The following is a 26,817-nucleotide window of genomic DNA, read 5'->3' as shown; positions in this document are numbered from 1 at the left end:
GCTCTAGCCCTCTCCAGCAGCCGGCCACAAGGGCTTGGCTGTGGGTGCACGGGACCCTGGGGCCCGCACAGCGGTGTGGCCACCTGCCCTCACCCACACGAGTGCCGGGACAGGAGCGATGGCTTCGGCAGGTCCCTGTCTGGGACCGTCCTGGCACGGAAGGACGCTGCTGAGCCCTGTGCTGTTACCCACTTCTTGCATAAGGACTACCCAGTAACTAATGTGCTCGTATGAAACGCAACTCGGTGCGCAGAAAGGCTTGCCACAGAAGCACGTACACCGACCGACTCGTCCCTGGGAAGAACAAGTCCCTGCAGCAGGTATGCCTGCAGACATTCCAGAGGCACAGCAGGTACCTGCACCCAGCCTGCCAGAGCGCAGCGTGGCTCAACAGCGGCAGTGAGGCACAAGTGGACACGGTCCAGCCAAGGCCATCTCCTCCCACACCTGGGAGCAAGCACCCCCCCGTGAAGTGGGTGGCTCACAGAAAACAGCCCGCAGGAGGTGCCCGGCCGAACGCAGGCTGAGCTCGGGGCCGCGGCAGTCCCCGTGGGACACGCACCTGAGGCTCCGCCAGCTGGTGCCGGGGTCAGGCAGGCGTTGTGGACGCTGTGAGGAGATGGAAGCGCTGGTTCTGTCACACTTCTGCCACCTCCAGTCCTCAGAAAGCCTTCACAACTGTCTGCTTAGGATGTTGCAAAAGCTCTCACTGGCTTAATCTGACCCTTATGAAGAATGATTTCAGTTCCGAGCAAAAACCCTAACCCAGGTGAACGGCCTCGCTGCTAAGGTACGGTTTACATCCCCACCACCGTGGGATGAGGGAAAGGGACCCCAACTTTCCTCTCCTGGGCTGCTGCAGGGCTGGCACTGCTGGGACCTATGCAGACAAGCAGCTCCTGAGGCACGTTGCTGGCCGGGCATGTCCCCTGGCAGCAGTGCTGTCTGAACACCAAGGTCCTCGGGACCAGGCTGCTAATTAACATGGGCTAACCTTCCACCCTGTTCTCATCCACACTGCCTAAATAAGGATTGGGGCATTGGCTTTCGTAAAGGAAACGGAGCCGGGACGGCCAGGTGGGCACCAAATGCTGCTGCTGCTTGGCTGTGGGGTGACACTGGCAAGCCTGCGCCACGCGGAGGCGCAGAGCAGGGGAGGCGAGGGCTCATCCCTGCTGGCCCTCATCCCGCTGCTGGGGCCACAGCGGAGCACACCCCAGCACGTGATGCCAAAATGCCTGAGTATTTTTAGCACAGGGTGGGAGAAGGCTTGTCCCCACAGCTCTGGGGTCACCGCCTGCCTTCATCTCCCCGCTGCTCCCATAGCTTGAAATACAAGTTGAACCAGCAGCAAACGCGGTGGAAAGGGAGAGAGGACAGGGTGGGTTGCAGAAAAAAGCTCAGAAAAGCAGGGAAGGGTGTGGTGTGCCTCAGACTCATCTCATTTTGAAAGCTGATCCTCTTCACCCTTCTCAAACAACATAAAAATATAACAATCTAACCGCACGGAATAATTAATTCTTACCAAAAAAGGCATTCAGCAACTTCTGCACCTGAATATTGCTGCCAACCGTTCGGTAGACGCCCTCTGTAGAGATCCCTAAGCACAACAGACCAGAGCGTTAGCCAGAGCCGTCCTGGGTTGAGGGCTGTCCAAAAGCACCATCTGGCGGAGCGACAGCCTGCTGGGGAGCTGCACGGCTGTCCCAGCGCTTCTCGCTGCCCCGCGCCCCTGCAGGGCACCCCTTTACCGCCCAGCCCCGTGGGGAGGGTCCCCCCGCTCTGCTCCTCTCCCAGCCCGTGGGACTGGGACGGGGCTGGCTGTCTCCCCGAGGGGCTTGGACGCACCAGCACCGCCACCTTCCTGTGGCAGCCCGGAGACTCAGATGTTAGGGAGCAATTTGTCCTGCAGCCCACACCAGCGATACACACTCGGACAGGCTGGAGGTTTGGTGAGAGACCGTACAGGGAGGTGTAGTCCCCTGCCCCACTTCAGTCCTGCCCTTCTGCCTAATGTGTCTGAGCAATTCTTTACTCCAGCTAAACCCTGCCTCTAACTCCAGCACGAGAACACTTCCACAGCTGTTTGCCTGCAGCCTGATGGTCAGCTTTCTGAGCCAAAGATGAGAAATTGGGGAATGAAAACACCACAAAGGTGAAAATTCAGTCCTACCTGGAACTTGGTATGACAATATTCCAAATAACGTGTTATTTCTGCTCTTTTGACCCATGTTCTCTAGTGAATTAAATGAGACTGACTTTTAACTAACACCGCTGTGCTGAGGAAAATGGAACACAATTCACGGCGACGGAACGAGGACACGCCAGGAGCGCAGTCACTCCGGGACGCCACTGCGGGCACCTTACCTTTCGTTTCTACTGCGTTGATGCACTTCCGCACAAACTTGAAGCCGACCTCGTTCAACTCCACTGTTTCAAACAAGGGAAGCAGTGTTAGCTGCCGGAGCACCAGCATGCGGTTACTTGCGGAAAACTGCTGGGAAGGGGCCATGCACAGCCACCACGCAGCGCTCCGGCACCGCAGAGCCCGAGCGCACAGCCGGCCCCACGCGTGCATCTGGCTGTTCGTTTCATCTGCATCGCGTACGTGCCTCTACGAAAACACAGGCATTCTTTACATCTTGACGAGGAATTATTAGTTTCATATGCTCTCGAGTTTTTGTTGAATTTATTTTGAGCTACAGCGTCTCCCCCTGCCCCCTTCCTGTCTTTAATAAAAGAAGTGTGAATCAGAGTCCTGCCACATGTGAATTTGTGTCTGATAATGACTTGATTAATCATTTCCAGAGCACTGCAAAATCTGCAGTTAAATCTCTTCCACATCGTAGGATCATGTAATTTCTACTTATCTACCTGATTAAATTAAAAAGCAAAAAAAATAAATAAAAAACCCCACAGCTTTACCTGCTGCCTGAGTAAAGAGAACACAGGTTTTTGTTCCAGCTGGTTAATCACGGACATTTTTTATGCCTATCTTACAGGCATCATGAAGGAGGCAGAAAGTTACAATTTTTTATAGATGTATTTCAACTTTACTACTTCTGCTAATTTTTCCAGGACATCTGGAAGGATTGTCCAAGTTGTACTGTGGAACACCTTTCTGTTCAGTGCAAACATTTATACTGAACCTCTCCTAAATGACTGTGCTAAATACAGACTTGTTGCAGACACCAAGCGGGTGAGAGCTCTCTGTTTTCTTTAATTCACAGATGAGACTGAGAGACAGACTTGCTTGAAAGATGTATTTGCGTAATCCAGCTGACTGGGAAAAGCCTTCTAGAATATGGAATTTTAGTTGAAAACTCCACATTCAAATTTTTATAGTCCAAAAATCCATACCACTTTACCTGGGTTTCAAACTAAATTTTGGCTAAAAATATTGACTTTGAGTTAGCATCTGGAAATGAAAGTAAAACATTCCTTACATTTAGACTTAAATATATTTTTTTTCCGTGTTAATACACAGTGAGATTTATTTAAAATCTCTTGCAGAAAACCCAATACTTGGTGCAAGTTTGCTTGCATGCTTTAAAGAAAAAAACTTTTCACTGGAAGAAACAGACACATTTGTACCACTTTTGCACCCAGCCGCGCCACCCATGTGTGGTGGGGAGCTCCAGGAACCAACCCTGTGCTGCCTCTGTTTGCCTGCTAGAACCTTTGTTATGTGAAACATCCTCAACTTCTCTCACTGACCTTCTCTATTATTTTGGGCTTTAGAGATGCAAATTGAACTCTGCCTCCCTCTGGCTCTTGCCATATAAAATCCGCACATTGCAATCAGTAACTTTTATCACTGGCAGCTCACTCTTATCTGGCCTTGGTATCAGACACCCTGACGAAAAGGAAAGAAGTTACACTGCTGTCCTGGAAATTACACAGCCAGTCTGCAGAAATGAAAGATGAGTGTATCTGCAATGAAATGCACTGCCCGGCCTCAGGTATCAGAGGAACAGAAACAGAAATGACTCACTTTCTTCCTGCTTCGTGATGGGACTGTGGTAGATCTGAAAAAAGGGGAGGGGGTGGAGGAAGAAACAAAAACATAATGCAACGTGATTTGATACATTTCAAAGGAAAATGCAGCACCCCATAAATCACCCAAAGCCAATCACAAAGAGCAAGACAACGTCCCAAAGAAAGTAATTTTATAGTTAAGCAAGCAACCATTATCTCTACAATAAACAAGCTTGCTGACTTCCTAAATTTCACTGGAACAACTGTTTCTAGGGAAGGGGTCTCCCAAAAACTGAACAAGAACTTTCATTTGTCCTTTAGGTAACCTGTAAAAATGACAGCTGGACAGTCTGGCACACGTGTTTTGTTTTTTTTTTTGTTTTTTTTTTTTTTTCTTCTTCATAAAAAAAAAAACTTAAAATATCAAGACATTCCTTCTTCACCCCATACAAAATGGCTTTTTTTTTTAAACGAAGAATAAACAGTAGGTGCCACTCTTGATGGAAAAATCAAGATTTTTTTATACGTAGTAATACATCATGGAAACTGAGTGAGCACCTGCCATCGCATAAGTGAATGGCTGTCTGCTATAAGCGCACTGACCCTCCATATTATTCCAGTGTTTTCTCTTTAGATGACCAGGGAAAAAAAGTGTTGTTGAAGGTGCCCATGTTCCATCTCTCTGCTCCCACGTCTCCTCAGTGCATCAGCAGTAACAGCCCTGAGCTACTCCATCCAGCAGCAAGTCAGCGAGTGCAGCCACTGCCACCCTCTCACCAGGAGCACTTAGGGGAAGGCTGCTCTCAAAAGGTGAGAGGAAACCAGGAAATGTGTTTTCCCATACTGCCCATCACGCTGTCTGTTCACAGGAAATTCTGTAAAATGTAGGAATCTGCTTTGCTCACGTTAAAGGAAGGAAATAACAACAGCCACGGGAACACTGGCGAGCACTTGTGCAGGGTGGCTGCTCACACCAGACTTTACAAACACTGCTCAGAGCAGGTATAAACAAAAAAATGCTGTCATGCAGATCTAAGAGGGAGTTTTAACTGAAATATCGATTCTTTCAAACTCTGTAAGGCCACGGATTTTAGGAATTCTGGCAGTTGCAGATAAGTAGAAAAATGTACCAAGGCTTAAAGAGGGGAAAACCAGCATCCCCACTGCAAGCTGTGCGGAGAACGGGTAGCATGAAATCCAATTACAGACGTGTAGTAGCTGAACGGATGCCCTCAGTTATGGGAAAGCAACAGCAGCCAAGTGATACCTGTAAAAACGAGCTTTCCATAGGTTGCTTTATTGACCTTTCTCAAGACCCACCAGCAGAGGACACTGCCTGACAGCAAATCCACAGCTATGTAACGCTCCTTGACTACTTACTGGTTCTTTTCCGTCCATGGCTTCCATCCACAGCCTTCGATTAGCTTCTGAGAGCGCTTGCAGCGTGATGGTCCCAGACCTATGCAGAGTTTGCCCGGGGGTAGACAGGAAAACGAAGCAAAAATTATTTTAATAAACAGCAGAGATCGATTTCATCCATTTTTACAGGGCTTATCTTTCTGGAGGCCATTTTAATACTAAGCATCTCACCTCTCATTAGTTTCAATGTCAAAACAAAACCTTTTGTCTATGGAGTCAGTCTTTCTCCTTACACAGGACTTCAGCGTCAGATCCAAGGTGCTCTAGAAAAGAAAATTAAAACCAAGATTAAAGGAAAGAAACGTGGGAGAGGATTTAAGGTTTCTCAGCCCCCTCAGTCTGCAGCCTAGCATGACGCTGCCCATCGAGACACATGGCAGGGCTGCATGCTCCCAGCAGGCTCATCAGATGGCTCTGGTGACACGAGCACAGATGGTCCTTCCCACCACTCAACAAAGCTGCAGCTAAGACTGCGATCACAGGCTTTGAAAACCGTGTTTCCCCTCGGCAGTAACAAAACGTTCTAGATTTCATGGGATTTTCCTGCAGACAAGTGCTAAATATCTCAGTAACAAGCAATATGCTTCTGCACGGCATAAACCTTGCTTAAAACAAGCCTTATGAGGGACTCGCTTGTTCTTTGAGAGCAGGACCGTGCTTGTCTATTGTCTGACAGAGTTGGATCCTAGTTTTTATTGGGATTAAGGAGGGCTATCAATTATCCACAGCATTCATGGCCCAATCAGCTTTACACAAAATACCTCATAAAAAAAAGAATGCTCACTGACCAAGTCTAGCGTAGACATGCTCTGATGAAAGGGCTGGGCCTCGGCCCTATGCTTTAACGGCCCTTTTATTTACAACAAACAGTAGGCAGCTTATGACATGTTCATAAGACCTCCACGACCTTGCAGGAACTCTGAAGAGACACCCAGGAAACTTCACAAAGAACCAGACCTCTGTGGTGGGTGTGCGAGGCTGGGACGCGTTGTGCACTGCCACCACCGCGCTGCTGGAGCCCACGAGACCTCTGGGCAAAGCGGATCACGCAGACCCAGGGCACACCAGCAGCACGGCGGCCTGCTCCAGGATTATGCTGGGTTTATGCACAGCACTGATAAACTCCTGGCTGAGCTGTGCGTGTTTGCTGTTTGCTTGTTTGTTTGATTGTTTCAGAGCCCTCTGTCATTGGGGCATTTGAAGTTGTGTGGCCAGCTATGCCCTGAAGGTGCAAATTACCAGACTGCAAGAGTTTGGGAAGGTGCTAATCTAAATTTTTACAAGCCCCTACCTGCATTAAAAGGCTTTAATAAACATGTTTACAACACAGATGATGATAGATCTCTTCAGTCAATATTTTGGACATTTCTTTGCCCTCTGCCAAGGGCTTCCAAAAAACACATTTTATTTTACTGCTGCACTGTGCAGAAGGCTGCCAAAGAACACAGACCATGAGATCAGAAACTGGAGAACAGCACGCCTGACTTGCAAGTCCCCAGGGGACGCTGTTCCATGGCAGAGAGGTGGGCGGGTGGACTCAGCTGGACTCCGATTGCTATGTTCTGAGCCATGGTCTCATCCAAGTCTGTACCTGCCCCTTCCCTAGCACACTGAGGAACTGCAGGGAACTCCCAGACACACTGGTAAAAAACAAAGTATTTTGTATCAGGTCCCGCAGTCACCCTTCCTACAACGGGGGACTGCTCTACTCCGGATGTGGTTCCAGAAAGAGACAGAATAGATCAACTGAAGGAAAAACTTGGTGAGCAAGTCTGCAGATATCCCTCCAGGAAACTAACTCACCTGCTTAGCTCCAGGCTTCTGGTCCATGGGGGTCATCCTTAAGGTTTTTGCCTCCTTTTCGTATTGGCAGTAATACTTCACCCAGGAGATGCCCAGCGCCCCTGCAGAAACACACAGGGAGCAGGAGTCAGCAGCAGTGCACGACTTTGACCGGCAGCGGGCCGACACCTCCCGTGGGTTTGTGCTTCCCTGGGGAAAGGGACAGCACGACCCCTGTGGGGTCCCAGCCCCAGGAGGGGCAGGAGCGAGTGGGAGCACCCCCAGGGGCACGTGGGGACACCTCCATCCCCATCACCTCCATGCTGGGGGGAGCAGGACGGAGGAGAAGGAGCACGGGGCGGCTGCTGCCTCCAGTGCCCTCCGGAAAGCTGCTGGTGAAAGGAGGTTTGTGGGGCTCTGGTTGCAAGCCAGACTGGTGTGGCAAAGTCCAGCCAAGACCTACACTAGCAGGATCCTATGTGTCAAATGCTTGCTTCACATGGAGACCACTACTTTTGCCTGTCAACAAAAAGTTGGCAGTAAAGACAACGGCACCTTTAAAGCACCTTAAAGTTCCTATTTACTTCACACTAGGATTTGCTGCCACTTTTCTTTGTTGTCTTACCTGAACCCCATTATATGAAACACTTGAATTGATACATTTTCTGCAATTTCACTTTTAAGTTGAAGTTTTTCTCTTCATAGTCCACTTGTAAGGGAAAAATAAATAAAGGCAGCAAATACTCATTGGCATGCAGGAATGTGCAAAATTTGTTTGTGGTCTAAAATTACTAGGTATGTGTTTTCTCTTGAACACAGGATAAACACACATAAATACATTTGTATATATAACCCAAAAAAATAACTGCTTACAAAATAAGTTATCTGTAGACTCAGAGGCCACAGCTCTGTATGCTCTGTATGCAGCTCTGTATGCTTTTGTCCCTCGAGTGTTCATGCTTGCATGACCAACAAGTATTTGTAAGAGACTGAATTTGACTGAGTTCAGCATGGAATCACAACTTTTGCTGCCAGCAGGTTAGCCTTCAGCACTGGCTAACACTTCAGCTCTGCTCACGGGCACTCAGAGACGTTGCCTGTCTGAGCCACTATGTAAAAGACACACAATACAGGAGATGGCATCTTTCTAACACACGAACTGATTTAGCTGGACAAGCTCAAATACCAGCAGCGTTCTCCCAGTCCCTCCTCTTTGCCTGGAGCTGGGAGAGAGGACATCTGGAGAGAAGGTGGGGACTGAACGCCCACAGCCCTCTGTGAAACCAGCACCAGGAGTGCTGACTTGCTGCACGAGCATGCATTTCACCTGAAGTGACCTGGTATAGGAAAACAAATAGTAAAAATTCAGCATCCAGCACATCATCCCGAAGGGAGCTCCCGGCATGGGAAGAAGCAAGAAGTGCAGTACAAATACCGGTCCTGTAACCACTCAGGAACTGCACATGCTGATGTGGGCTAAAAATGACCCTCTTATCAGTGAGAAGGAAGCTGGGCAGAACAGCACATACATTCTCATAGAAGGCAGCCAAGGTGCAATCTGCCAGAGCTCCAGCCTCTCCAGCTAGAATGAAGTAATAAATCTCATCTAATTCAAGCACAGGACAATTAGCTCCTTGCTTACACGGCTGGCGTAACCTGGAGAAAGCTTTGTGCTATCACTGAGAAAGCTGTCAGCTGCACTGCCATTAACGCTGCTGCTAGGTCCTGAGCCACCGCCGAGCATGGCCGGAGGCACTGGGCTGGCAGGTGTGACACAGCCACAGCCATCCCGTGGCCAGTGCTGCCCAACCACAACAGGCTGGGAGCTGAGCACAGCCCTGGCAACAGGGCTCCAAGCCACGCAGCCCAGGCTGACGCACTCTGCAACATGTTCAGTGCAAATAAAAAGCATTACATTTCTCCTGAGTGTACAGATAGCCCTCGATGGTCGGCTGCCCTGGTAGCTTGCACGTTAGGGGGGCTTCCTTCATCCTTTTCTTGAGGTCTTCCAGCTCCTCCCGTGTGCTGGAAAAGTGATTCCTTGTCTGTTGGGGAAAAATATAAAGAGGTACATCTGAACAAGAGCAGAGAGCAAGCCTCAGGTATTAACGATCAAAATTTCAGCCTCAGACTTTAGGTGCTCTGGCAGAAACGTGTCAGTCTCCAGTGCACAAAATGTGAAAGCCACTCCACAAATTCTGATGAAAACTCAAAACAAAAAGCTAAGAAAATGAAAGCCATAAGAACACTGGGCTTTTAAAGATGGTTGAAGAGACAAGGTTTAACATACCGAACATGGAAATGGTGATGAAGAGTCATGAGTGGGATGACACTTTTGTTCTTACAATAAAAGAAACTTAGCACTTTTTAAGGCTAGATGGAAGAGAAGGAAGCACCTGAACTCCTCTTTGCACTATTATTTAGGTAACAGGTGCATTCTCCTACAAACCTAGGCAGTTTTTCCTCAAAAGATCATGCTACACTGCTTGGCACGAAATTGTTTTTAAAGAGTTGTGTCAGTGAAGGGTACAAACTCAAGGCGTTTTTACGAACACCACTCACACCAATTAACGAGCCAGCAGTAAACTTGGCTTGGCATAGATTTATGGCTGTTGTTCCACTGGAATGAGGGCCAGCCATGAAAGACTGAGGATAAAATGAACAGGACGCAGTGAGTATACGCTGTGAGTATACCTTGTGAGTATACTCAGTCAGAGGAGGAGCTTACCAAAGCATTTAGGAAGCTGACACCACAAACATGAAGGTTGTAGGCCTTTTCAGAAGTCATGCACAATTTCAACCTCATGAAATTGGAAGAAATTCTCAGGCTTACGCACAAGGTTAAATGACACAATTTTAATAGCCCGTTCTGGACAGAATTTGTGATTTCTGAAAAACACTGTAACAGCCCCCGCGGACTCTTGTGTGCAGGAGAGAAGGAAAGGTGTGTGAACTAAGGAGGAAATAACTTTCTCTGCACCTCCCACAATGCAAACACGGACAGTCTATTTTGCATGGAAAAGCCTTTCTACTAGAGGAGTTTAAATACAAATGAGAATAGAAGTCACATGTAAAAAAATATTTCAGCTGGGCAGGAACGTACATTCTGCAGGCTGAGCTGAAGCTGCTGTTTGTAAGGGAGGAAATCCTGTGTGAGCTCAACTGTCAGGTTGTTGTAAGTGAAGAGGCTGTGGAGAAAAGCCAGCACCTGCAAAGGAGAGAAAGGACACAGATTAAACTCCTTGTAAGTTTCTAATCACAGGAAAGATAAGCAGGAAGCAGGGTTTCAGAAATTATATATACAAATACATTTTTCCTACAATTTTGGAATGCTGCGAGTCTTAATGTGACTTACTGACCACAGCATCTCTAATGCCCAGGACTGCCTCCCACAGATACACTGTCTTGGTAAAACACAACGTGATATGCAAGACCCTGCTGCGGAAACAGAAGAAGGCCTGCAGACAGCTTGTCCACGAGACCCGTGCGATCCCATGGGCAGCCGTGTCCAGCGGCGGGGCAGAGCCCCCCACCCGGGCAGTGTCCCTGCACACAGCCACGAGCTGGTACCGCTGCAGCCTGTGCTGTGACAGGTAAGCAGAGCAGACATCACTGGAGGCAAGTAATGCTCGTCAAAGGCAAGGTGTCCAAGGCAATTCATAGGAAGACCTCTAGCTTCCTACAGTGTCTGGCTTGCTCCTCAGGATCGACTTAGAGTGATGAGAAACCAATCTGTGGCTTCGTGGTGCTCCAGCAAACACCACTAAAGGTGTGGATCAGCAGCAAGCCAGGTGTGCAGGTTAACTCCTGCTCCACCACAGGAATCCCCAGGACTGAATTCAACCTGGTAGCTCATCCCTTCCTGCAACTGCCAGTATATCTGAGCATCAAACAGTAAGGGCTGAAAGAAAAGGAAGCTCCTACCGGTTCAACAATACTGAATTTCTTGCTTTCTTGTACTTCCTGGATCTGGTACACATACTCAAGGGATGACTCAAAGAAATTGTGCCTCTCTTTGTCAACCTGAAGGTCAGCCTGAAGGAAAAAAGGGTTAGGTGAGAAAAAAAAGAAAAGTAACATCCAGTTTGATAGTATTTGACTAGCATTTGTCTCTCAGCCCAGAAATAGTCCTGTCCTCACTTAAGAAAAAGCCTGCTAAATGTGTCCAGCCCAGGTTTTGATCACTTTGCACAGGACCAGCAGACTCGACCACTGGACACTGTTCCCAGGTCTACCCTTTTCTAGCTCCCTGCCCTTTACAGATCCAGAACCTCACAGCACTCTGCAAGGACGAAGCCTTCCTTAAGCGTATTTGTTATTCTAACATGAGCTCCTTCTCCACCCACAGCCCTGCACTGGTAAGGATGACGGTGTCCCCATCCTCCCTCCCGACTCCTGCTGTGATGTGAAACCAGCAATTCCAGAGCTGCAGCACAAGGCAGGACAATGTGGCATGCCGTATTACCACACCTTACACAAATTTTGCCTTGCAGAGGTGTTTGGAACTTGATCTGGCAGATCTGATTTGATCTGACCGCTCTGACGTGGGCTGGAGCGGCTGGGGCTTTCCTTTCTTGCTGCAAATACATGGCAGCAAGAGCAGCTCGAATGGGCACCATCCCTCCTCTGCCTGCTGCCACTGCCACCATGGCCCGGCTGCCACAACTGCCCCTGCAATCACCAGGAGCTAGACAAGAAACCGGCAAAAATAAAAGCTAGTTAGTTTCAACCAGGTGAGTTCACTGCCCTGTACTCTGAGGGTGAGAACAAGTGATGGCAACACAGAAAGCCACTGCTGCTGCTCAGCACTCTGATCTGAAGTACCACGTCCACATCCCTGCTCTCACCCATCTGAATAAGCTCTAGGTAGATTTATGCTTATGTTCAACTTGTTACTAAAAGAGATTACCCCCCGCCCCCCCCCCCTATTTTAAAATCTAGAGCTGGACTCGACTCTGAGGAAAACTCCATGCACACCTCCTGTAACTGGGACTCCTTCTTCTTAGAAGACAAATGCAAATGGCGATCCAGCATGGAATAAAACTTCTCACCATCCTTCTCAAACTTCTTCTTCCTTTCCTGTAGATGCAAGAGTTGAAGCAGAACCGGTTACTGGCGTCTTTCAGATAAGAACATGCAACAGTGCCAAAATCTGTTCTGCAATTCAGCATTCCCACGGAAAAATTCTGGTGGACCCATTAGAACAGGAGGCCACTTTTCCCTCGCTCTGCTTTCACCAGGTAGTTCCTCACACTGGATTTAGTTATGCTTCGAGAGCAAGCTCTGGCAATACATCGTGGTACAGGCACTCTAAATATTTTCTCATGTCAGCACTGTAGCAGAAACCCCACAGAAGAGGTACTGTTCCCCTGCTCGATCTCTTCAATGTCAAGTAAACTTGAGATACACTAATGCATCAAAAACATATTGCCATTCCCTAAATGATGTTCACATAGTTCAGCATTAACTGGGTAAGTACTTTAATGCCAAAAACGTGTCCAGGATAAGAAAAGATTTATTAGGAGTCTGGCAATTTTCTGTTTTTTAAGTTTTTATCACGTGTCCAAAATGTATGAGAATGAAAGCAGAAGACTAGAGGGTGATACGTGGGAGGGAAGTCATCATCCCTTCAATAGTAGTGGCAGAAACAGAGAACAGAAACGGTGCAGCCAAAACTTATACAACTTTTACTGCGTAGTGCCCAGTTTCCACACAGCCCAGCAGAGTGGTTCATCAAACATAACAACAAACAATGGTAAGACTTCGCATCTTGGAGGTCTCCTGCAGATGGTCTGGTTCTTATTGACCTCATTTACATCTCAAACATACCAAACACAGGCAAACATGAAGTGTGGGCTGATTTGTTAAGAAAGACTCTGTGAAGGAATCAATGTAACAAAAAGGTTTGCTTACACTGACAAATCTGAACGGGTAAATGTCTAGGACAAGAACAAGAAGAGAAATTTGAGAATGAAACCCAGAGAAAAGCTGAGCTGAGGATGTGCCTGTTGGCTTATGCCTTACAGCAACTGTGAAACCACAGTGCACTATGGCAATCAAGAATCAACCATCAGTAGAAGCCAAGTTAACAAATAATCATACAAGATGGTGAGCTATCTGTGATTGCTGAGAGGGAGTTACATTGCTAAAATAAAGAAATTCCAGCCAGCCACCAGCCCCAGTGCCAGATCCACGCAGATGAGAACCAGTGTCTATGGGGCATGCAAAGAATGCCCAACCCCTCTGGGCAGTTTTTGAAAGCTCAAGAAAGTGGAAAGCAGAGTTAGGACACACCAGCCTACTGTGGAATTAATGATATCTTCCAACAATTAATTCCCAAAAGCCCTGAAATGCTGTTCTCTTGCAACATTTCAGCAAACACACGCCAATACCACTAAGAAACAGACCAGATGGAGTCTGGCAAACTATTAAATATTAGGCATTTTGCTCATGAATTCAATAATGACTACAAAGTTTGAGGCTGTGGTTCTTAAATAAAGTTCTTTTTCTTTTTTTCAGTCAGTTCTCCTTCATGAAGTTTTACTTCCCTGTTCCACTTGCATGGCTTATTCAGTCTAGTAGGATGTCATACACCGTGGGACACGTTGGGGCTCCCAAACTGGTGCTTTGGCTAGGCATGGCTAGCCCTTGACTGTTTTCTTCTTAGCCCTTTGCTCATAGTGGCTCCTGTTGTATTCCCTCTGGAAGAAGAAACGTTATTTTCATGTTGGCACACACTAGGAGGCACTTGTGGGTTGTTTACTGGAGCGTATGAAGCTTGTACATTGTGGTGGGCAGCACACCGTTCTCAATGTTCTCCACCGCGGATAGCATCTGTTAGAAAAGGGCAAAGGCACCCAAATCTAACAGCTAGGTCAGATCTCCGCCTAGCAATAGCTCTCTCTGGCTTTGCTGGAAGAGCACCTTGCCTCTAGCACTCAGGCTCGGGCTGGTGGACGTCAGGTCCTTAGGAGCACCTTAGACAAAGGTCAGACAAAGTTACTGCTGCTGCCTTCCTGAGGAGAGGACTTCTCACCCCACAAGTCCCGTTTCTCTAACCCTTGCGCATTGCTATTGCCAAGGACAAATACTACAGCAAAATGCAGTAACACTTTCAGAGGCAACAACTCAAATATTCCTGCTTATTTTTAACTGCCCAGGGTACAGCAGGCATCTTGTAATGACAAGACCCCTGAAGAGGATCGCGTGTATCTTCTGGTATCACCCTGTGCATTTCAGGGATACTGAAACTCCACATTAGCAAATTTAAGCCTCCGAATGAAGAGGTCCAGCCATGAAATCCAGAGGAGAAGAGAGTCCTCCAAGGGTGAAACCTAACGTAAGAAGTGCTGCAGCTGAAGAGCCGATGCCAGGAAGAACTGTCAAAACAAAATAACGCCCTCATGACTAACGCTGGTGATGAGTAAATCCAAATCCAGAGGCAGAGAAACAAAAGCTCTCATGAAGTAGAAACTACCCTTTCTGTAAAGTCACGCTTCTGAATGGTCTGCCATTACATGGCACGTTTAATGAAAACAGGAACCTAAGCTTATTTCGATTTTTGTAAGCAGTCCCAAACCCCACGGTGTTTGTAGCACATGCCACACAAGTGCATCAAAGCAAAGCTGCCCCGAAAGCCCGTGATGGCCAGAGCAGCATTACAGGTCTGCAGCTTGCACCCTCCTGCTGCCAGCACGTTGCACGTAAGGAGGATGGCGATGCCAGGAGCAGGTTTAAAACACCATGGCCAAGCAGCCACCCCGTGGACGTGGCGTGCCAAGGAGGTCTGGGGGAGCAATGGAAGAGCTTTCCTGCAGCAGCGGCTCCTTCAGGAGGAGCCTCCTCCTCCGGCAGTGCCTGCACCATGTGGGGAGCCCCGAGCTCGTCCCCGGGCCGAGGGAGCAGGAGTCGCAGCGGGGCCGGACTCACCCGCGCACAGCTGTGGCCATGTGGAGAGCAGAGCAGTGCGAAACGGGATTTGGGGCATGCAAATGGAGGCCTGCCAGTCATTTTGCACTCTTGCTAATTAACATATAACTGAAAAGCAGAAGGATGTACTACAAATCCCTCCTGATTTTCAAGCCAAGGTTTCTAAGAGCTTGTTGGCTGCTGAACAGAGCACGGAAAAAAAAAAAAAAAAGGAACACAACAGAAAAAAACAACACCCAGACTGGAGCACAATCTGGAACTATGAGCATAAATTAGTTCGTCATGAATATTCAGCGAAGGGCAGCATTACCTTCCTGCTAAGATTTGCCGGTGTTCAAATCCAAAAAGCCACCCACCTTTCATCTGCTCTCTAAAAAAGATACCGATGCGATCTCACCCCAACACAGCCAGCACACGATCAGCAAAGGAAGGTGCTCTGTGACAGCTTCGCTCTCTGAGCTGCAGCAGATGCTGGTGCAGTCAGAAACGAGCAGCCGGAGCTGCTGCACCCAGCTGTCGGCTTCAGAGTGCTGTATGTGCGCCGGGTGCTGCCCTGCATGGGAAGAGGCCCGTGCCCTGTGCAGGGGGCTCGGTTCCAGCCTGAGCGAGAGATGGGGGACGGTGAGAGGGACAAATGGACCTGCCAGAACTCGCCTTTAACCAATTACTTGCTAACTGGGATCCTCTGAGATTCCCCTCCTAGAAGAGGCACGGTGAGCAGCAAGCAAGGAGCCCAGCTGACGCGGCTATTGGTCTTAAACCAAACCAAACGCACCTAGAGGAGACACACGTTGCCTGCCAGGAGCCCGCGCCCCGAACGCGGCTGCAGGGACTCGGAGGGCGCAGGAGCGCGGCAGAAGGACGCGCGGGCTGCTGCTGGTGCCGGGCTCCCCCTTGCCCCTGCAGAGCAAACCGAGAGGTGGCTCTGAGCAGAGCCTGCGAAACTCTAACTGACGAAAGCCTGCAAACATTAAGTGCATCTGCTTCTGCTGCATCTCCCGCCTCGGTACGCTCCTCTTCTACGATGAAATCCCGCTGAAATCACAGCAGAGCTACTGGCTCACCACACGGACACCCGGCAGCGAACACGAACGGCGATGTGTTTGTGAGCGCTAGATAAAGAAGAAGACAGCGAATAAATTCAAACTGCAAATCAGTTTGGGGAAATCACAAGCTGTTGCTCGGAATCGCAGAGGAACTGAAGGCGCGGGACAGGCTGCGTGCCTGGCTTCAGCTTAAAGCACTCAGCTGGTAGAAGGCAGAGGAAAGAAACACAAAAAAGAGAAGTGTGTTCATATTGCAAAAAATACTTTATGCCCGAGTTTTCAGCTAGTTTTTATGATGCCTCAGCAGTTAATATTAAAAAAATATATACGTGATTTCTAAAAAGTAAAATGCTGTTGAGGGCTATAGGAAGAACATTTCTATAAAAACACACCCGGAGCTCCACCATCCCAGCTACCAAGGCCACACATCAAACTCTTCTCATTTTCAAGCATCACTGCTTTGCCCGGCACATCTGTGACACAAAGAGCTCCTGCTGAAGAGAAATGGCCTGTGGCAGGATACAAAATCCACCAAGCTCATAAATTGGACTGAGCACGGAGTCTGACCTCCATTAATATGACCTAACATGAAATGAAAAACACAAGCAATCCCAAGCTCTCTCTCCTTCAGCTGAAGCCTGCACCTCTCTGATACCATTCACGCCTTTTCATTCATGCTATTCTCCATTTGTTGGTTCATTTTGAGCAGAACAAGGTTCCAGGGCCCAGGCTGAGAACCGTGTCAGCTCAGGGCATCCTGGATGCTCCGTTTTCATTTGTGATGTTTTTGTGCACAAACATTTACCACCAAGTCACAGGAGCGACAATCCCACGGCCTGCGGCCAGCAGAGGACGGCTGGGGAAGGAGGTCCTAGCGAGAGCCCGGAGAGCTGCCCCGAGTGGAGCTGAGCACAGCATCTGGCAGCAGAGACGCCGTTCAGCCCCGGAAAATGGGTTAATGCAGGCTCAGATGTCTTAGACCGTCTGGCTTCTCTCCACCCAGAGTCATCACAAAGACCCAATTCAAACACTCTTCCTATCTGGCTTCGGCATCTTGCACAGAGAACAGAAAACATCTCACAGAAGGCGACTCTGCCAAAATATGGGAAACGAATGAGAGGGCACAAGCTCCCCCGCCACATCTGCGGTCTGCGGTGCGCACGGCGGCCTGCCCGGCCTCCCTCGCGCTGCCTGAGTCAGGAGGAGCTCGGGCCGGCAGCAGCAGAGGCAGCACAAACGGGGACGGAGCCGTGCCGGCAGCGTGCTGCTGGACAGGTCCTCACCTGGCAGCCCCGCTTCGCGCCTCCTGCTGCCGGCGGTGCAGCGGCCTGGAGGCACGCTGCGAGTGGCGAAGGGCCACGGCTCCAACGGCGCCGGGACGAGTGCTGGCGCGGGCACACCGCCCCAGGCACCGCGGGGAGGTGGCGCAGCTCTCAGAGGACCTCGCACACCGAGGGCTGGCTCAAGAAGAAACAGCCTAAGAGGCATTTCAACACTCATCCTAACATTCGCAGGCTGTTGCCCTCTCGATTTAAGTGTTCCATAAACTAGAAGGGGAAGAAAAGCTTGACCTTGTCCCTGTGAATCCTTCCCCGTGACCCTTCTCTAAACGCTTGCTGGCTCTCCGTTAACGCAGAGACCAGCCAGGAGGGAGGCTTCTCAGCGCCGCACGGCCGTGCCTTGGTAGCGCAGACGCCTGCAGGACCGCGGGCCCGGGGGCGAGGTGCTGGGCCGGCAGGTGCCCGCAGCGCCGCGTGAACACGAGGGCCACGCTCACGCTGCTGCCGCTTCTCAGGGGTGCGTTGTACAAACACTGTTGTACAGGGGGATTTTGAAGGGCAGGATGGTGATCAAGTCTCATTTCTTAAATCCTGTATTTATAAAACGTCAAAGGCTCCAGATGGGCTGGGCAGAATCCAAGCCCCAAGTGTTCTCCAAAACATCTCCATTTCTGAGCTTGTTCAGAGCCAGCCCCATTTCAAGCTGCTGCCGAGTAACGTGGAACCTGGACTTCTTGATAGCAGACAAGGGAAAAATAATCTTTTCTGCTCAACATGTGCAGACTTTGCTTTTCATAGTTTGTTTCTTTAAAAGTTTGATCCATCTGAAAGACTCATTAGATGCTTTATTTAAATATTTCATAACAAAAGCCCTATGACTATAATCAAGCTCTGATTGCTGGCCTCTGCTGCTCTCCCTCCCACCCTCGGCTCTAACGCACATTTATCAGGGAAAGTATTTTACTCTCTATAGCATTAAATGAACAAAGGGGAGAAAAGAGAAAGAAGCAGGGAGTATCTCTTGATCACTCTTTGAAACAAGCACTCCTCGCTTGGAACAGAGACAGTGCTGGTATTAGGCCAGAAGAGAACCCAAAGAATTCAGGAAAAGGTTTTGGAACCTCTTATGATTGAAAAATCAGACTAAAAGTCACAGCGCAGACACTCTCACTCCAGCAGCTGAACACCAGCGTTAGGGAAGTTTCTGAAAGCACAAAGCCTACATGTACAACAATTTTAAAACAATAAAAGCCAGGAGGAAAAAGGAATAACATAGTAGTAGAAAACAAATCTGTTTAAATTTAAAAGAAATAAATGTCTTACCTTGGTGAACCCTATTTGCTCCTTCCGAAAATTTTCCAAGGGTTTTATCAGCAAATCACTAGCATTTTGTACCTAAAGTGCGGAGAAAAACACTTTAATTACAGGACACAGATTCATTTTCTCCTAAACAGAGGCTGAACAGGGCTGGGAGCCAAGAACTCCTAGATCTTTCTTAAACGTCTCTGAATACAAACTTCTCTGTACACAGGTGAAGTCACTTAACCTCTGTATCCACTTGTTCCCATTTGCAATGCACAGAAAACTTGAATCACAGCACGAGAGGCTTTGGGGACCTCTGGCAATTAACTGAAGGGGTTTCCCCCAGCCTGCCATCTGTGCTTGCACCACTGCACGGTGAGCCAGACCTCCCTGCCCAAAGTGCCGTGTTACTCCCCCGAAATCCCCGGGACCAACCTGCCGGCCCCGGGGCCCTTCGGGACCCCGCAGCCCCATCTGCGCCCCGCAGCAGGCACGCGGCCAAGGCAGGCTTTGCTCCTGCCGCCCACCAGCCGCAGCAGGACCAGGCGGGGAAGCCCCCGGGTCTGTGACCCGGTGCTCCGCAGAGACCCTGGCAGGATGAGCCCTTCAGAGGTGCCGGCCACCCCTCCTCTTGGGAGAGGGCGGCTGCCCGTATCTGCACGGCGAGGAGAGCCGGGTGTTCGAGGCAGGCAGGCTGTGTGCGAGCACTAACTAGAAGCAGCCCCAAGGAGGCACAGCTGCTTGTTTCTCTCTCCGAGAGGCATGGAACAGGACAGATAGATTCTCAAAATGCTCCGGAGAGTTGTCAGCTCGGCTGGGTCCCAGCCTACAGCAAGCTGCCCTGCCCTGCCTGCTCTGAAGGGACGGGACGGAGCGGAGGAAGATGCATTGCTGCTGCTGCTTCCCCCCTGCCCCTCTGCTCAGGACTGCGCGGCCGCTGCGCGAGCCCTGCTTTCCATGACCACATCCAAGGCTGCTGCATGTGACAGCTGGGGAAGAAGGGAAGCCTGCCTTGCCTCCCGAGCCTTACAGAAAGGAGGGGGGAAAAGAAAGGGACATGATGCTACGCTGGCGCAGACCTTTCGGGTAATTTAAAGCTGACGAACATAGTGAGAGTACGAAACCTTCTGAGGGAGCTAAGGAAAAGAGATTGGTCCTGCAAGTGGAGGGCCAAAAAAAAATCAGTACAGTCAGCCAACATCCCCAAAAGCATCCATGATCCCTGAAATGATCCCTTCCACCCCCTTACCCATTGCAAAAGAAGCCATTGCCTGGGCTGTAATTAATAAAGAAATATCTTACTGCTTTCCTCTGGCCTCTCACTGGTTTCCTCCCGCTGCCCTCTCTGCCCGTGCCTTGCAGAGCAGGACAGCAGCATCCCACCGGTGCTGCCACCCCTGCAGCGGGCCCAGCCAGCCTGGCGCGGGCTCTCCCTGCTGCACGAGGCAGGAGCGAGCAGGGCCAAGCAGCTAATTCCTGGCACGCTGTAAAGGCTCTCCACTGAGCCTAACCTTCGTGTTTTTCCTGGAATTAGGAGTGAAATGGAAAGCCAGCACTCGTTGCATATTGAGGAGTTTTGGAGGCGAAGAGGGCACACCACCACAGGGGACAGATGGGAACAAATCGCCCCACAGGATCTGCGTGCTGGGAAGGGCAGGGGCACGGAGGGACAGTGCAGCTCCCATGGCGGAAAAATGAAGAGATAAACTCATCTTGCTGCTTATTCTTTAAGGTTCAGTTTCACCACAAGAACAGCCTGTTACCAGCTATCAGATACCCTGCTCCGCAGAGCAAAGCTGCTGCAGGCGGCGGCACCTCAAGCAAGCCCGGCGGTGCTGGGCTCAGCAGCGGAGCAGCTGCTTGGCACTTGGGAGAGGTTTGGGGCACCGGCGTGGGACAACCTCTCCCCTTTCCCCCCAGCATCTTCCCCTCTACTGCTCAGGGCACGCAGCGATGGCACCACAGCTCAGACATGGTGCAAACACGACGTCCCTGCTGCTGCCAGCTCCCGCACGATGGGAAGCTCCACACCGAGCCATGTGCTGTAGTTCAGCCATGATTTGGCATTTAAATGTTACAATCAGGTAGCAACTACCGGAGCGCAGTTGGGATCATCTTACCATCATCGATCTCTCAAGCTCTACCTCCTGGAGCAACTCTGCGAACTCCTTGAAGGACTCGGCTGCAAAGAGAAGAGGGCTTTGGTCAGCAAGTGGCACCTTTTGGCAGAAACCAAAAAGGTTAGCAGCTGTTGAAAAGGCTATAGGCATTGACAACTCTCCCCACAACGTTAAACAATAAAACAAAAAAATCTTACGCGTCAGCAGTTTTCTTGGAGTCCAACTGAAACAAAAATAACACGAAACCTTTCCTTTAGCAAACTGAAAACACGAGGCTCGTTCAGCCTGGCGGAAACAAAGAGACCAGGTAGGAGCAGCGCACTGCCTGCCCGCAGGAAAAAGGGCTGTCACAAAGCGGGCGCCATCTGCCTTCACGGGGCAGGGCACAGAAAGCAGCTCAGTTTGCAGCAGGGCAGACCGCAGGTGGCCGTCAGGGGAAAACCTTTCCCACCATGTAGGCACGAACAGCACTGAAACGAGGAGAACTGAAGTCCCGATTCTCCAGGAGACCAGAGAACAGGCTGGACCAACACCTACCTCTGCGTACGGCGCGGCTGCCTGCGGACTGCCTCGGGGACTCCTCCAACTGCATGAGCCTACCTGGGAACTATGCGGCAGCGAGCTCGCTGGCACAGGCCAGCGCTTGCTGGGAGACGTTCCCACAGCTCCGCGGATCCCTGCGGCTCCCGGGGCGGCAGCCTGCCTGCCCCACCGCCCTCCTGCCCCGGGCAGCGCCGCGGGCAGCTCCCACAGGGATCTTGCGCTGCCCTGCGCTTCTGGCTGCCACACGGGCGGGTTTCCTTTGCAACAGCTGCAGCAATTCCTTTGCTTTGTATGCAGGTCAGGCTCTGCACTCACAGCAAAGCACACAGAGGGACCTGACTGACTCCTGAGCGGTTTAAGGAACATCTGAGGGTTAACCAAAAGACGGCTCAGCAGAGTGCCCGGTACCAGGGCTCTTGAGAAGGGCAGCCTCAAGAGCTCTGGGCAGGGGTAGCATGCAAGGGAACAACCCGTGCACACAGCGAGGCACGTACAAGAATAGCTCATGCCACAGATAAGGGGAGAAGATGCATTTTTGCCCTATCCGCAAACTGAGGGCCCCGCATCCACAGGCAGGACCTTAGGACAGGACCTGTCTTTCTGCTAAAAGCAGCCGTGACACGGCTGCACAGCGAGTGAGCATGAACTTGGAGTGCTACGGGACTCGCTCGGCAATTGCTGAGGCAGACGCAGAACAGAAAAACCACAGCCTCGTGATACAGTCATTCAGCTGGCATCATCAAAACGTAACCTTTCTGATGAGTCAGGGATTTCTGAGCTCTCTTCCAGAGCGAGGGCTTCAGAGCCCCGCACATCAACGTCCCAGCAGTTTACTATGCTCTACCACAGGGCTGACAGGCTGACTTTCACCGTGGTTACTCAGGACAACCTGAAATCTGAAGTGCACACACAGATGCCATCAGCTAAGTATAAGGGGCCTGAGCCTGGAAAGGAATTATCATAGAGAGAAAAAGAATCCAGACCTGAAGTTACAGGGAGAAAAAAAAGTTACGGTGCCTAACATTTTCACTGGATGTGGTTTTCTTCCTCTGCAGGATGCACCCAGGCACACATTTCCTGGCTGCAGCCGCAGAGCAGCCCTGAATTTGTCCTTGCACCACGGGCACGTAGGCTACGGCCCTGCTGCGGGACCTGCGGCGTTTGGGTCTGTGCTCGCCGCGCAGGGAGGCAGCGCGCAGCCGCGGACGTGCAGCGAGGACGTGTCTGGAGCACGCGTCCCCGTGGGAAGGCGCTGCTTGCGACAGACAGCGCCAACGGAGTGTGTGTGTCCTGACTCGCACTTGCAGCGTTCAAAGCCACTACCTTAGGAGCACGAGTGTCAGCTCGCTGTCTGCCTGCGTAACAAGATAAAAGCACACCATTAGCTATATTTACAGATCAAACGCGTTCCCTGAAGTACGGCAAGAAGAGCTGTCAATGTTTTGCTTCATTCCCGTATCCTGTGCCTCAAATCAGCTCCTACGCTCACGCACATCCTTGTGCCTCAGAAGCCCTGTAAGAGATGGGAAGTGCTACAGAGATGTCAACACCCTGCTCCTGTTTGGGGAATACGAGAGACTTGCAACGCCCTGAGCTCAGCCCCGCGCAGACACTCCAGATTGGCTGTCGGAGGAGGAACACAGCAGACTTTTCACACTGGATAATCTGGGTCCTCCTCTCGGGAAAGCAAAACAAACACAACCCAGCAAAAACAGAAATAGGGAAAAAACGCCTGTTTTGCCCCAGAGTATTTTACATGTGCTGTGATCTGTTCTTGCTTTCCTCCGCCCTCTGTCCCCTTGCACCCTGTCTGTCATTTCCAGCTGCCTTCCTCGCCCGCCGCCAGCCAAGCGCTGGGCACTGGGGCAGGCAGTGGTGAAGCAGCGGCACGCGCTGGGCGTTGGAGCTCTGTGCCTGCCAGCAGCAGAAGCAATGCGATGCTCCTCTCCCCGGCTGGCTGCTGCCTTCAGATCCCTCCATGCCCAGAAGGTAGCTTATAATGCAACGTCTTCCCCTCCATTATCCAGCTGTGTTTGGAAATTCAGCACCTCTATTTCCATTAGATTTGGAGGCTGACTCATTTCCAGCAGGCTTCACCTAGCAACTTTCCATAGAGGAAATCGGATTTTGAAGGACAAGCCGCAATCTGCTTTAAATAAAACAACCAAGAGAACAGGCTTTACTTCCTTCCCTTTTAAGCGACAGCTGAGACCTGACATCAGCACTGTCAGCTTGGAGCTGCTGTCCACACAACAGCCTGACAAAAGCTGTTGCTATTTTATAAACGCCTCGTGTCCCAGGCACTCCGTGGCCCACCGCCTGTGCCCCTGGTGCCTCCGGTCTGTGCCCAGCAGCAGGGCTGGACCCCCCCAGCAGCTGCAGCACTTCCTGATGTCCCCCAGCAGCAGGGGTGCCCACCCCGCTCCTCTGGCCATTCTGCAGCGATAGCTAATCCAACAGCAGGATTAACTTGAAAACCTGGGTTTAGGGTGTTCAGTGCATTTGCTTCAGCTCCGCGGGCGCAGCTGGCAGCTTTGTAATCGACACAATGTGCACCGGGCTGGCAGGGTGGGAAAACAGGCTCAGGATTGCTAATCCCAAAGCAGATGTGTGGGGAGCAGTGCGACACATGTGCCACAGGCCTCCTTCCATGCAGGCAGAGACTGGGAACTATTTTCCATATCATGACACATCCAGCAATATGTTTTTCCCGGCAGTCCAAAGCCCGGTGCCTTTTCCAGGACAGCACGGGGCTGCTTTGTGTTTGCAAGATGTTTGCAGCAGAGCACACGCAGCGTTAGGAACAGTGCCCATCTGGCTCAGGACACGAGGCCAAACGCCCCGAGCTGCTGCAGTCCGGCTCTGCCCGGCACACAGGGACACGGGCTTAGCTGCAGGGGCCACCCAGGGGACAGGGACGGGGACAGCGAGCAGCTCCCTGCTGCGCTGTGCATCCTCCTGGTGCTGGCCAGGCAGAGGAGGGCTGGAGCCACAGAAAACCACCACAAATTATCTGCGGAATCAGGCATGTGTAACTCAACCCGCCAAAGTTCAGCTTTGTAATATATGCCACTGAGTATCTTTGCTTTTCTTCTTTTTAAACTGCAAGTAACATGACAGATACGCTATGCGTTAACTGGCATCTGAGGAACCTGGCTCCAGATTCTGTTTAGTAACCATCGATGCCAGCAAATTCCTAAAGAAGGAGAGGTTTTCTCAGTAAGTAAAAGTTTGCATCCAAAAGAAGAAAACTTACCAATATTAATCTCGTCATCTGTTAGGGTGTCTCCAATAAAGTCAAACTGAAAGGACTGCAAAGTCTGGGAGAATTTCTGCACTGCCGATGAGTAACCTAGAAAAGGACAGAGCAAAGAGTGTGTATTTTGCAGCAGTTACACAGAAGTCTTACGAAATTTAGCCTGAATGTAAAAAACCTACAGTGAGGCAGTTAAAAAAATCCAGTCATCATGATCTTAAAGCACTTTAGAAAATATTGCAGCGTTAACAACCAACAGAAGCTGTAGTGAGCATTCGTGTTTTGAGCGTCTCGGCGCTGCTGAAAATGCTCCGCAACGTTCATGGACGCAGCCGGCCGCAGGAGCAGCTGACGGATAGCCCAGCGCCCTGCACGGACCGGCAGAGCCACTTCCCCTGCAGGAGAGCAGGCAGCTCAGGCGCAGCGCTCACCGCCGCCGCGGGAGCGTTGTCGGAGCCCTGAACAGACCGAGCGCCGTTCACGCACCAGCACTCGTCTGAGCACGGATGCTGTCAGACAGGCTAATTAGTGTTCTAAGCAGTTGTTTCAATTAGAAAGGAGCAAAGTCTGTAGAGTCAGAAAATAACTGTGGGGAAAAAAGCAGGATTCAGAGGAAGTGCTCCTCTTCAGGGGAGTCAGACCCGAACAAACAGGCCCGAGGAGAAGACAGCGAGCCAGCTGACGGCAATAAGCTCCCGCTGTGCTCTGCCGAGCGTTTGCAGATGGCCCTCGGACCTGTTTCCGTCCCTCTGCTGAAGACGCTTGCAGTCTTGAAGCACAGACACTTCCTGATGGTGGTTGGTAGCTCAGCCCAAATTATTTTTGGACTTTCCAGAGAAGTTTCTAGCCAAAAGGATCCTTTGTGTCTTTGCATCCTGTGTGGCTGCTTCGTAACTTTGTCAGTGGCTTCTTTGTTGTGAATTGGTCTGATTACATTGGCCGAGGAGCTTCCACAGGGACGGGGCAGCAATAACACAGAGCAGGCCCGCAGGGCACAGCCACCTACCTCGGGCCAGCTGCGGAAGCCACAGGCACCGCCTCACCACGGCAAGCACCGAGCAGCAACGGGGCACAAGGAGAGCACCATGGTCTGACCTGAGGCAGCCTGGTGGTCTTTGGGGAGGCAGAGCATCCGCACGGGGTTACGGCTGCCTTGGGCTCTTTGCTTTCATGCCGTAAAACAGCCTGAGAAGGGACGTGCTCTGTAACAGGCCTTGGTAGCCTTTTACGGAATTAGAAAATGAAGTAAAAAGCGCGTGGCAGCATCAGGTCAATCACACCTTACTACACAGCTACAACCAGCTGCAGGGGGTAGTTTAACACCTGAGATACAAACAGAACGAGGCTGAACCTGCCTGACCTACAGCGAACAAGATGCAGACAATAAAGAAAAAGAATAATTTTAGACTTTTGTTTACATTGCTGCTTTCCCTAACGTGGACAGCAACTATAGGCACAGTCCAAGCCTGAATTCCTCTGAGGAGGTGCACTGGGGTCTAAGATTTCTGAAATTCAGGAAGCTGAAAATGTGGAAGATGCAAAGGAGCAGATGTTAGCATGCAGCTAGACCACGGAGCATCCTCCTGTGCTAACGGCCGCAGGTCCCTCCGCACAGAACACGGCTCTCCTTGCTGCAGACGCTGGCACTGACCAAAGCCATGCGGCAGGGGGAACGAAGCAGTTGCTGCTTTCTGCTGCCCAAAGGAGCTTCCCTGGGGGATACAAGACCTGCAGCACAACACAGCCCAGCGAGCCCCTCCTGGAGAGGGAGGACAGTTTCACCGGTTCCGGAGCTGGGCTAACTACCATGAAGCAGACGGGATTTTACCTCACCCCACTGCTCCCGAGCCCAGCGCAGCCGACCTGAGAAGAAAGGGCGGCTTCATCCAGCCCGGCCCCCAGCCACGGGAGGAGCGGAGCCTAGAAGTGCACAGAATCCCCTCTTTCCCGTCAAAAGCCTTGTTCAGCAGTTTCCTCCTGAGGGTCAAAACTTTGCCCTTGAATGGGCAGATTCAAGCCTGAATGTAGCTATTTAGCTACCAGCTGCTAGGAGAGCCTGAGAGCGCGAGCGTAAATGGGTGAACTCTCGCACAGAATGATGTCATTAATTTGATGGAAAACCTCAGCAAATAATTCACTTTCAGTCCCTGCAGCATTCACTG

The 26,817-nt window shown here is 50.7% G+C and overlaps 1 protein-coding gene across 3 annotated transcripts in view; it reads right to left on the bottom strand.

The window, feature by feature from the left end:
* OPHN1 (oligophrenin 1) overlaps positions 1–26,817 on the bottom strand; it is a 62,620-nt gene that overhangs the window by 18,084 nt on the left and 17,719 nt on the right. For 2 of the 3 annotated variants that reach the window (XM_035541821.2, XM_050713420.1), the window contains exons 2-14: positions 24,656–24,751; positions 20,857–20,918; positions 18,758–18,829; positions 12,157–12,258; positions 11,104–11,214; positions 10,283–10,387; positions 9,095–9,224; positions 7,201–7,301; positions 5,569–5,660; positions 5,359–5,437; positions 3,995–4,028; positions 2,368–2,430; positions 1,526–1,600 (exon numbers count right to left, since the gene is read on the bottom strand). In XM_035541821.2, the coding sequence (XP_035397714.1) occupies positions 1,526–1,600; positions 2,368–2,430; positions 3,995–4,028; positions 5,359–5,437; positions 5,569–5,660; positions 7,201–7,301; positions 9,095–9,224; positions 10,283–10,387; positions 11,104–11,214; positions 12,157–12,258; positions 18,758–18,829; positions 20,857–20,918; positions 24,656–24,751 (1,122 nt within the window). Of the gene's footprint in view, positions 1–1,525; positions 1,601–2,173; positions 2,237–2,367; positions 2,431–3,994; positions 4,029–5,358; positions 5,438–5,568; positions 5,661–7,200; positions 7,302–9,094; positions 9,225–10,282; positions 10,388–11,103; positions 11,215–12,156; positions 12,259–18,757; positions 18,830–20,856; positions 20,919–24,655; positions 24,752–26,817 lie in introns of all 3 variants that reach the window. The other variant, XM_050713419.1, reaches the window with a different exon arrangement.

The sequence above is a fragment of the Cygnus atratus genome, chromosome 13 (genome assembly GCF_013377495.2).
Source record: "Cygnus atratus isolate AKBS03 ecotype Queensland, Australia chromosome 13, CAtr_DNAZoo_HiC_assembly, whole genome shotgun sequence".
Lineage (NCBI taxonomy): Eukaryota > Metazoa > Chordata > Aves > Anseriformes > Anatidae > Cygnus > Cygnus atratus.
Note: the sequence above shows the minus strand (reverse complement) of the source record. Positions and strands in the feature narration are given on the sequence as shown.